The sequence below is a fragment of the Microtus ochrogaster genome (genome assembly GCF_000317375.1).
Source record: "Microtus ochrogaster isolate Prairie Vole_2 chromosome 14 unlocalized genomic scaffold, MicOch1.0 chr14_random_1, whole genome shotgun sequence".
Taxonomy (NCBI): Eukaryota; Metazoa; Chordata; class Mammalia; order Rodentia; family Cricetidae; genus Microtus; species Microtus ochrogaster.
The window spans coordinates 28,840,575-28,851,424 of record NW_004949096.1 but is presented as its reverse complement, the minus strand read 5'-3'; the positions used below and the strand labels follow the sequence as shown (position 1 = coordinate 28,851,424).

General features: G+C 51.9%; 1 protein-coding gene across 1 annotated transcript in view; it reads left to right on the top strand.

The window, feature by feature from the left end:
- Positions 1-3,908: 3,908 nt before the first annotated feature.
- The window catches only part of Pla2g4d (phospholipase A2 group IVD), a 22,011-nt gene continuing 15,069 nt past the window's right edge, over positions 3,909-10,850 (top strand). Inside the window, exons 1-9 of the mRNA XM_013352728.2 lie at positions 3,909-3,916; positions 4,155-4,224; positions 5,589-5,670; positions 5,860-5,996; positions 7,487-7,618; positions 8,254-8,294; positions 8,618-8,660; positions 9,946-10,009; positions 10,274-10,416. Of these exons, the coding sequence (XP_013208182.2) occupies positions 3,909-3,916; positions 4,155-4,224; positions 5,589-5,670; positions 5,860-5,996; positions 7,487-7,618; positions 8,254-8,294; positions 8,618-8,660; positions 9,946-10,009; positions 10,274-10,416 (720 nt within the window). The remainder of the gene's footprint in view (positions 3,917-4,154; positions 4,225-5,588; positions 5,671-5,859; positions 5,997-7,486; positions 7,619-8,253; positions 8,295-8,617; positions 8,661-9,945; positions 10,010-10,273; positions 10,417-10,850) is intronic.

Below are 10,850 nucleotides of genomic sequence, written 5' to 3'. Positions count from 1 at the left end.
CCCTCTCCCTCTCCTCTCCTTCCTTCCTTCCCTCCACTTCTTTTCTTCTGATTTTTGAGACTGGTCTCACTCTGTGTTCCAGGCTGGTCCAGAATTCACTATGTAGACCAGGCTAGCCTTGAACTCAAGGCCATCTTCCTACCTCCACCTCTTGCATGTTCCCACTACACCCAGGCCATCTTTCTCCCTGATATTACATTGGTTTGTGAAAGTTAAAAAGATTTCTTACTCAATCATTTTTCACTTGTTCATAGAGTATTCTCAATTTTCTTTTTTGGCTGATTTGATATAGTTTTCTTTAGGCAGGGTCCACTGTGTAGCTCTGGGCAGTCTGGAATTTGATATTTAGGCCAGTCTGGCCTGGGAGTCCCAGAGATTTGCCTGCTTCTGCCTTCTCAGAGCTGGGACATGTCCTTCCTTTCCAGACATTTTAGATTTTTTTTTAAATAATTTATTTATTTTATGAGCATTGGTGTGTATGTTTCTGTGTTGGATCCCTTGAAATTGAAGCTATAGAGAGTTGTGATCTGCCATGTGGGTTCTGGGAATTGAACCAGGGTCCTCTGGAAGAGCAGTCAGTGCTCTTAACTGCTGAGCCACCTCTCCAGCCCCTTAGAATGTTTTTTTTTTTTTTTTAATGAGTTAGCATTAATCCAGTTTCACTTGTTGGTTGACTCCTTCTGCTGTGGCGATCCAGGTATTGAACTCAAGTCATCAGGCTTTGTGGCCAGCGCCTTTCCCTGCTCAGCCTTCTGGCTGGCTCTTTATTCTCTGATTTATGATGAACTGACACTCTCATCGTTTTAGGAGAGCACTAATTGCTCTGACACTAAGCAAACCGTGGCTTTCTGATGCTTTGCTCTATAGTGCTCATAACCTGAGAGTTTTCTAGGAAGTCTGCCATTTGGTTCTGCTAGAAACGCTCTGGGGAGACGGCTCAGTGGATAAGGCATTTGAGGGGCAAGTGTAGGACCGACATTTGGGATCCCCAGTACCCACATACAAGCTGTGCTCATGGCAGAAGAGATGGCTCAGGCATCATTCGCTACTCTTTCAGAGGCTCAGAGTTTGGTTCCTAGCACCCAATATCCGGCAGCTCACAACTGCCCTGTAAGTCCAGCTCCAGGGGATCTGAACCCCTACCCTGGCCTCCATGGTCTGCTGCGTACCCATGGCAGACATGTACATAGACACACACACACACACACACACACACACACACACACACACACATAAACAAAACTTTAAAAAATACCATGTTCTGTGAGCAACCTTGCCTCGGTGAGTGAAGTCGGGGAGTAACCTAAACAGCTGCCATCAACCTCAGCCCCCCACATGTGCAGCACACACACACCTGTGCCTGCACTCATGCATACACACACCCGCGCACACACGCACACATACACCAGGGAAGGAAGGGAGGAAGAAGCCCCTGCGCTCGTAGGAGCTGCAGACGCAGAGTGTGAGTGCCAGCAGAGGCGAGGGGCTGTGAGCACGGTGCCCACCTCAGTCGTTTTCTCGTAGGGCCTGAATTCCCTGTTCTGCGGAGCGCCAAGAGGTCCGTCCTCTTATCTGAGCTCAGGAGCCCAGGCCTGACTCAGATGGGGTTGACTTAGAGAGGTTTCCTCAGCTTTGCCCTCTGCCTCAGGGGAACCAGCTGTCCGTCCTTCCTGGCTGCCCCTGTTTCCTCTTCCTGACACTTCAGCCCTAGGAAGGATGCTCCACCCACGAGGCCTGGTGCTCAGCCAGAAGTTTCTGGAGCTGCTGGTTAAGCCAGCCTTTTGAGGAAGATGAGAAGTACTGTGTGGTAGTGACCTGGGGGGCGGAGCTACCTGTTCCTGGGGGCGGAGCTACCTGTTTATAGAACCACAATTCCTCCAGGATGGGGAGAGAATCACGGCTGGCTCCACTCCACTGCGACAGTTACTGTTTCCTGCCAGAGAGCTGGCATCTTGGCGGGAGTTGGATGTGGTCTCGAGATAGAAGGGTTGGCAATGGAGAGCCTGTTACCTGAGAGACTACCTGGCCATCCTCACCAGGTAACAAAGGCCACCAATCACGGAGAGCCTGGGGCCAACAAGCCTGCATACCTAAAAGGAGGGTGGCATTAGTCTCCATGTGGACAGAGGGAAAGGGAGTTGGTGCTTGGGTGTATGGAGTGGGTAGGGGGCAAGCAGCACCCAAAGAAGTGGGGACCTGGGGACCGTGAGGCAGATATACAGGTGGCATCCTCAGGGGTGCTCCCTCAGGACTGCCACTTCTGCCCCTTTTGGAGAACAATGGCCGCTCCTCCTGAGGACTCCCTAGCCCACTACTCATCACCATAGGCCAGTGGAGTTTCTGGAACTGGCTAGAGCCCTGTGGCTCTCAGTATTTTAAATCCTCATGCCGATTATTTTCTGGTCACAAGAGTTATGGGAATGCACCTGTAGGCCAAGGATCGTACAAACTGTTGGCTCCCCTCTCAGCCCAGAGTTCTCATCCTGCACTAAAGACCAAAGCTGATAGGAATCGCTCCTCTGTTTGTCCCTGGTGCCCCAGAAGTGTCCAAGAAGGCTCTCCAAGGCACCTTGCTTCATTTGCAGACCTTGATGGGTCTCTCACTGGGTCCTGAGATGCAGCCTAAGTGGAACAAGCAGATCCTGGAAAAGACTTGGGCACTGCAGTCTGGACTCCAGGAGTCCTGGGGGAGGTGGAGAGGTCTGCTTTCACTGGAAGTCTGAGAGGACCCATCCCCAAGTCAGCCATCAGTGGAAACATCCCGATGTGACAGGGTAGCAGAGGGACTGCCTGGTCCTGGCTCCATCGCTCCCTCCTCTTAGGAGCCCCATATCCCATAATGGTTGATGAAATGCCTTTAGTTCCAGCTGATTTCCCTGGGAGGCCACATCTCCTTCCTCCTCTTGCCTACTCTGGGTCCAGACCCAGGAGTAAACAAATGCCCAAGTTCGGGGATTTGGGAGCCTGCGTCTGCCCCATATCTGGGAAGCGCCTTGTTGGAAACTGGTGTTTCCAGGCTTGGGAGCTTTTGACTAATAGGATTGACTAATTCGTCCTGCCCTCTGAGCTGGCTAAGTGTCAGGCGAGCTCCAGCCCCTGCTTCTTGGTCTTCTTTGCTGCTGACTGGGGACTGGAGCTTCCGTTGGTGGCAGGAGAGTGGTTGGCAGAACTGGTTGGGCACCAGAGACTGGTTCTATGAGGAGCTTCTGTTTGATCCAACAGCTGAGGCTGACTCTTGAGGAGCCAGGTGGGAACTGGCCACAGCATCTGCCTTGCCTCCCCCTCCCCCGCACCAGAACCCCACCACAGTCACAGGGGAAAGGGTGTGGGGGGGGAGTCATCCTCTCCTGTGCTGGCTTAGAGACTCACACCCCCATGTCTGGCTTTATGTTGGACTGGGGATCCGAACTCAGGTACTCATGTTTGAGCAGTAGACATTTTACCAACAGCCACCTCCCCAGCCCCTTCTCAGGGTGTTTTAAAGCAGTCCATAGGCTTTGGGCATATGGGGTCTTAGCCTGGCCAGAGAAGCAGGTGAGCAAGGCCTGGTGCCTATGCTGTCTCAGAGAGGGGCATTGAAACCCTCACCTCTCCTGGACCAACGTCATCCTAGTCGTCCTCTTCCGTGTGTCAGGCAGTGGAGCATCTGAGTGGGGGAGGACGTGGAGCCAGGTGCCTAAAAATTGACTAATTCTCTGACAATCATTCCCTCCAGCTTAAGGACTTAGGGGTTGAGATGTTGCTGGGGTTGCTAAAATTAATCATGTCAATGTGTGTGTGTGTGAGAGAGAGAGAGTAAAATGACAGAAAACTCAGAGAGAGAGAGAGGAGAGAGAGAGAGAGAGAGAGAGAGAGAGAGAGAGAGAGAGAGAGAGAAAATAAAATGACAGGAAATTCAGCATACAGCCATGGTGGGGTAGGTACTGGGACTGGGAACGGCACCTCCCGAGTCATTCTACCTTGGTCCCTCAACCTTTGCAGTTCTCTGTGGAGAGATGCTTTGGGTTTCCTCAGACTCTAGTAGGAAGCATCCGTACAGAACTAGATCTGTCCCAGGGGTGCAGGGACCCCTGACCACACAGGCTGTGGAGCAATGATCGAGCCACAACAGGAAACCTTCTCAGGTTTCACAACACCTGTCTCCCTGCTTGCAGTGTCGTGGTGTTACGGTGCCCATTGTTCACCGTGCAGCTTCTGGCTGCCTTGAATGAGAGCAGGGGTGGGGTGCGGGGGTGAGTGTCCCACGAGCTTTGTTCTCCAGTGTCAGTCCTCCCCGTGTGGACTCTTTCTGATGGAACCAAGTACCCACAGATGGAGTTCTCATGGCAGGCTCTCTGTCAAGATGATGCAAGGCCAATGACCTTCCTTTTGGCCAGCCCAGAATCCCGCCAGGCCCATGTGAGTCACCTCAGATTACGGGGCTTGTCTTATGTCACCTAGAAAAAGATGGAGAACTAACCCCAAACTGGAGAAAAGAGGGAGTCCCCGGGTCCCAGGAGCGTTAGGATTTCAGTTGGCACGGGCTCTGCCAAGACTCAGCCAGCTCTGATTGCTTCCTTGCTGCCCACTCTCTTGCTTTCTCTTGGGCTTATCTGAGGTCTCATTTGTCTCATGAGCATCTTAACACACAATACCTTTCACCACCATTCTCTGTGCTGGCGTGATCTTCCTGGAATTGCCTAATTCATGGCCAGTGAATCACAGATGACGAACCGCAGTGTTGATAAAATTCCTTCCTAGGGGAAGGCACAAATAATAGCTACCCCACTTCCCAAGCTCTCAACAACTACCGGAGGCATGATCAGAGCATAGGTGAAAGGTCAAGTACAGGAGTGTGGGTGCTTCTCCCCCCAAACATCAGAAAATCTTGAACCCAGCAGGAATTATGGTTTTCTCATTGTTACATAGATGTAATGCCCTCTGCCTACATACACTCCAGCCCTCCTGGGGGCCACGCGCCATTAAGGCAGAGCTGCCTGCAACAGGTAGAAGATAGCCTCTGGGTACTCAGATGAGGGTCACAAGTCCCTCCCCCACGGGGGGTGTAAACAGTCAATAAGGTCATCTGGAATAATCCTTTGGCAAGGGGGTAAAGCTGAACCCCCCAAGATGGAGGTTGCTTGGATCAGAGGATAGTCATTCACATTTTAGACCTTGGGGATACATGGGCCACTGGGTTTCCTTTGCTCTGCCCACCTTGAGATGTAGGAAAGACACAAAGGATGGGAGTCACTGCTTCAAAAAAGGACAGCCCTCTCGGAAGGCCTGACTGTGACCATCTCCCCCTGACCAGTGAGGTGGTCACTCCCTGTCCTCAGTTTCCTGCTTTATCTGCTCTGCTTGGGATTTTGTCCCTGAAGGGGAGATGACCTCACCAGCACTGACCCCAGGTGGTCTGCCATCCCATCATTTCCAAAGGCCACAGTCAAAACACCAGGGACAAGTGGTAGACAAAGGCGGTTTGGTCTGGTGTCCCGGCAGCTTCACTCTGTATGAGGTCAATGAGTGGAGTCGGGGACCTGGACAGTGCAGCATCTCCAGGTTTGAGAGACTGCTGGTGAGCACAGGGGCTTGGGGTGTCTTTGCAGGAGGAGGAGGAGGAGGCCTCTGTCTTCTGGCGGCTCACTGTGAAGGTCCTGGAGGCTCGGAGTCTGCCTAGGACTGACTTGTGTAAGTGACTATCTGCGGGTAGGGGACTGGATCCCACGGAAAAGGACCAGGCACTCTTTGGGGTGGGACCTGGCTGCCCTCAGTGTATGCTGAGGTTGCCATAGAAACCTAACCAAAACCCCTGGAAAAGATGTGCGGCGTTCTCTCTCACCTGATGGACAGTTCTCTCCCACCCCTTGACTTTGTCAGTGAGTCACGCGGATCCGTACGTGACTCTGCTGCTGCCCACAGCCCCTGGAGTGAAATTCAAGACCCAAACTGTCACCAACTCCAGTCATCCTGTATGGAATGAGACCTTCAGTTTCCTCATTCAGAGTCAGGTCAAGGTAAAGGTTGGGGTGGACAGCCTGCTCTCTCCTTTACAGGAGGGTCTTGGAATCAAGCAGGGTTGCTCCAGTAGTCCCCGAACTCGGGGGAGGGGGCTGTCTTTGTGCTCCAGCCTCTATGTGCTGTGAGCAAGAGAATGTGGGAAGGAATGCTCATGGCTGTGGGGCCGATGTGTGGCAAGATGCTACGTCTCCCTAGCCCATCTATGATGTGGGAATAGGAAGCATTCCTCTTTAGTGGGGCTGCTGTGGGGCCGAAGGGGAGCTTGTGTGGAAACTGCCACAATACTTGGCATTTGCCTTTGAGGCGTGTTAGGGAACTAGCAAAGCAGACTAGTTGAACACTTTCCCTCAATTTAAACTACATTTTAAAATTTATTCTGTGTATGTGTGCTTGTGTGCATCAGAGCACACACGTGGGTCAGAGGGCAACTTTGGGAGTTAGTCTCTCCCTCCACCATGTGGCTCTTGTTTGCCAGTCTTGCCAGTAAATGCCTTTACCCACTGAACCATTTTGCCTGCCCCAAAAGAAATTTAAAAATATATTTTGATTGTTTTTAGATTTTTTTCTTTCCCTTGTTTCTTTTTTTTCTCAAATAGGATCTTGTTATGTAGCACTGGCTGGCCTAGAACTCACTAAGTAGACCAGGCTGGCCTTGAACTCACAGAGATCCACCTGACTCTGCCTCCAGAGTTGCTGCATTAAAGGGATGTCATACCCAACTTGGTTTTTTGCTTTTGCTTTTTAAAGGCAGGCTCTTTTACATAGGTTTGGATGACTTAGATCTTACTATGTAGCCAGATTGACCTTGAATTTACAGTAAGACTCCTGTCTTTGCCTCCTGACCTCTAGATTGCAGACACGAACTGCCACGTCCTACCTAGGAAGAAAATTCAAGATACATACACACATATTTGAGACAGGCAATATTTGTGTAGTTCAGACGAGCCTCAAGTTCACGGTCCTCTTGCTGCAACCTCCCAAGGGCTAGGATTATAAGAGTGAACCCCCAGTCTGTTTTTACTCTTGATAAAACAAAACTCGTAAGTCCCAGGATGGATGAGAAAGAGGCTTGTGAACTCCTGCCCTCATCCGAGCAACTTTCAGCAGTTGAGGAGAAGAGTCAACTTCCTTTAGGGGTTCGGGCCCTGAGAGGCTCCCCATCCAGCAGGGGGTCCCACACATGTGCACATACAGGCAGCACCAAATGGGCTCAGTAGGTGATAAATCAGAGAGACAGATGGAGAGAACATGAGGAAACATGAAGACAGGAGATGGGGGTAGGAGGAATTGGAACTGAGGGTTGTGGCAGTGGTAGATTGGCTACAAACAACTTATATTCTTGTATGAATGGTAAATAAAATATTCAATAATTTAAAAAAATGAGTAGGAATTAAGGACTTTACTGGATTTACTTATGCGTGTTTTACACTTGTATGTGAGCTATTGTTGCAATGAATCAATACTATGTTATGTTCTTGGCCCTTAGAATATTCTAGAATTGAGCATCTATGACGAGGACTTAATTATGAAAGATGACATCTGCTTCAAAGTTTCCTATGATGTCTCAGAAATCCTCCCTGGCCAACTGATCCAGAAAACCTTCCGCCTGAATCCTCAGGTGGGTGAGAAGGCTCCAGGCTGAGGAAATTGCTCAACGCTTCTTAGCTGCAAGGATGGTGCTGGCTGCACTCGTTCACCAGGCTGGAGCGTTTTCGTTGGAACAGGAAATGGGCTGTTCCATCTGGGGCTGCTTCCAGCCTTACCCCACGCCAGCGTTTTAGTCACCTGCAGGATAGCCCTCAAAACACTGCTCAGTGCAACCACGAGAGGGCAGTGTAGGCTCACTCCTGCACAAGGGATTAGGGCCTGCCGCTCCAAGGTCTGGTTTGGCTTCCGCTGCTGGCTTAGGGACGGGGAGGGCAAAATTCCGGTGGGCCTCCTCGACAGGGAGAAGAAATCGGGCCTGGATAGCCTCAGGTCACCTCTCGCTGAGCTTGTCTTTTACCTTCAACCCCATCAGGGTTTGGGAACCCAGAAGGGAGGAAGATCTGTCCTCCGAGGCCCACTAGCTTCGGGGATTTTAGCAGATAGCTTATCTCACCCTAGACCGCTATTTCCTCAATTTTGAATTGGAAATGATCTTAATAGCGCCCCACCCTCAGAGACTGCTGGGGATGCAGGATAATGCTGTTAAGAGAACGGGGTCGGTCAACTGTAAACGGCCGTGACTTGCTCACCCCTGTGTGGTTACAGGGACCAGAAGAGTTAGATGTGGAGTTCCTCGTGGAAAAAGCGTGAGTAAGGGTGAACAGCCCGGGGAGTGGCTGCGGACACAAGCTCTGCTCAGGAAACTGGCCCTGACCCAGATTCCTGGTTGGTCTGTCCAGCTGAGTCACCCTCCATCTCCTCCCCATCCCTGTCAGGGAGGTCTGGGTCTCCTCTTAGGATCACGGAGGAGGGCTGCCCTTTTACCTTGCCCTCTGTCCGCAGTAGTATCTCCCTAATCCATCACCCACGGAGAGCCCCTGCGGGTGGGAAAGCGAACAGTGAGAGGAACGGGTGAATGCAGAACCCCTTTCCTTCTGTTAAGTCACTGTGGATGTTTTGACTTTTCCAGGTTGGACCCTCCAGAAAACCTCATCACCAACAATGTTCTTGTGGTAACGGCCTTCCTGTGACTCAGGGGAAGAGATTCAGGGCAGGGGAAACTGGGGTTCTGGGGTGGGGGTGGGGGACAAGACGTGGGTAGGGCTTTGTGGTCAAACTACCCCAGACCTGCAACCAGGTGGTTACACGAAACTGTGGGGCTTAGAGGGGACTAGAGCCGAGGGGCACATGCAAAGGGAGCTTGTGGTTGTGCGGAGAAGGTTCTGACTTCTGATTGGACAGCTTTCTGATGACGCTTAGTTATGTGTAATGAGCACAGAGTCCTTAGGGATTAACTTCCTTACAGTCATAGTGAAGTTCCACACGCCAGGTCCATCTTCATTTGTTAATATTGAGGTCACCGAGGTTTGGGCTCCCATGAAACTGCAGTGGGTAGTAATGGCCACAAGGTGGCGAGCGCTGCATTTGAAGCTGCCTTTTGGGCGTGGGGCTCATAACAGGCATCAGGTGAATAAAACCTGGAGCTGTCGTCTCCTGGAACACATCTCAGGAGCCCTCACCCTCAGGGCTTGCAAGTGCGGGTCTGGTGGTTAGTTTACCTTTAAAAGGAATTCATAGTGTAGCTTGGCACCATGGCACAAGTCTGGAATCCCAGCATTTGAGAGGCAGAAGTAGGAGGCCATGAATTTGAGGGTCTATAGAGTGAGTCCCAGGCCTGCCAGGGTTACATATTGTATCATGTCTAAGATACAACAAAATATCCCTTACAGTAAAGTAACTCCCACAGCAGTGTGGCTTCTGTGAGTTGGGGTGAGCAGCGGGTAGTTAGAGCCAGTGGTTCTGTGGGAAGGGCCGGCCAAAGCAGCACCGGGCACTGAGCTTCACAGGGGGACTGCTGAAGGCAAGCCAGTGGAGCCGAGGGTCATCAAGAGATGTTCTGGTCACTGTGGCTCTGAGTGCTTCTTTGATACCTCCAGTTTGGGGCATGAAGTCCCCACATATTACCTGGAAGTCCAAAAGATGAAGACTGGAGACGTAACAGAGAGAGACATGAACCTGAGGGCTGGGGGCTTTCACAGCTTCCAGAGGCTCAGTAAAGCTGCCAATAGGGATGGGGTGGGGATGGGCTGTCTTGGATGTTCACATGGACAACAGGCATAGCAGTTCAGCAGGTCAGAAACACATGAAGCATTTTCTGTCTAGTCCCATTTTGAACCCCGCTTCTTGTTCTGTGTGCAGTGAGTGGGTTTGGTTGAGGCTCAGTGGGGCCCAGAGCTGAGGGAGAGGGGACCTCGGTTTGTTCTGTGGATCCCTTGCCTATGATGTGCTCTGTCCCAGGCCCGAGAACTGTCACGCCTGGATGTCTGTCTGGACAGAGCTGGGGGCGCCACCATGGCAGCAGGTGAGAGCTCCTAAACCCTTTCTGAACCATAGGGAGCGTAGGCTGCTGGGAAGCCTGCAGGGTAAGGGGGCATCTCTGGCATAGGTGGGAATCCTATGGGGCTGTGGCATGCAGCAGGCTGGCAAAGGACCTCTTTAGGTTTTGCTTTGCTTACTGTGGTTCAGCCTCCACCTCTACAAATACCACTGTTGCCGGTATCCCAGGTCCAAGACGGTGTTCTAGGCCCCCTTTCCCTTGCTCTCATCCGTTCCACCTCTTCCCTAGGTCAGGACAAACTGGAGCTGGAGCTGGAGCTGGAGCTGAAAGGGTCATATGAGGGCACACAGACATTTGCCCTGGACACCGCATCCACTGTCAGCTTCCACTACATGAGGGGCCAAGACACGGAGCTGACAGGCTGTCTGAGGGTGAGTCTGCTCTCCACTCCCCACTACCTGGCTTTAACTGGCTCCCTGCCCTTTCCCTGTGAAAGCCAGGCCTCCTGTGTTCTTGTCAGTCTCTCTCAGTCAGACCCCATACCCTGGAAGACGGGAACATCAACGGGGCTGTTGGGAGGTGGGAACAGCTACATGGACTCAATCTCTTTAGTGCTCTGCTGGCTTCACTGTCAGTGGAGTGAGTGTCATAGACTAAAGCCTGCCTGTGCCCACATGGTCAGCCTGTGCTCACATGGTCAGCCTGTGCCCACATGGTCAGCCTGTGCTCACATGGTCAGCCTGTGTCCACATGGTCAGCCTGTACCCACACGGTCAGCCTGTGCCCACATGGTCAGCCTGTGCTCACATGGTCAGCCTGTGCCCACATGGTCAGCCTGTACCCACACGGTCAGCCTGTGCCCACA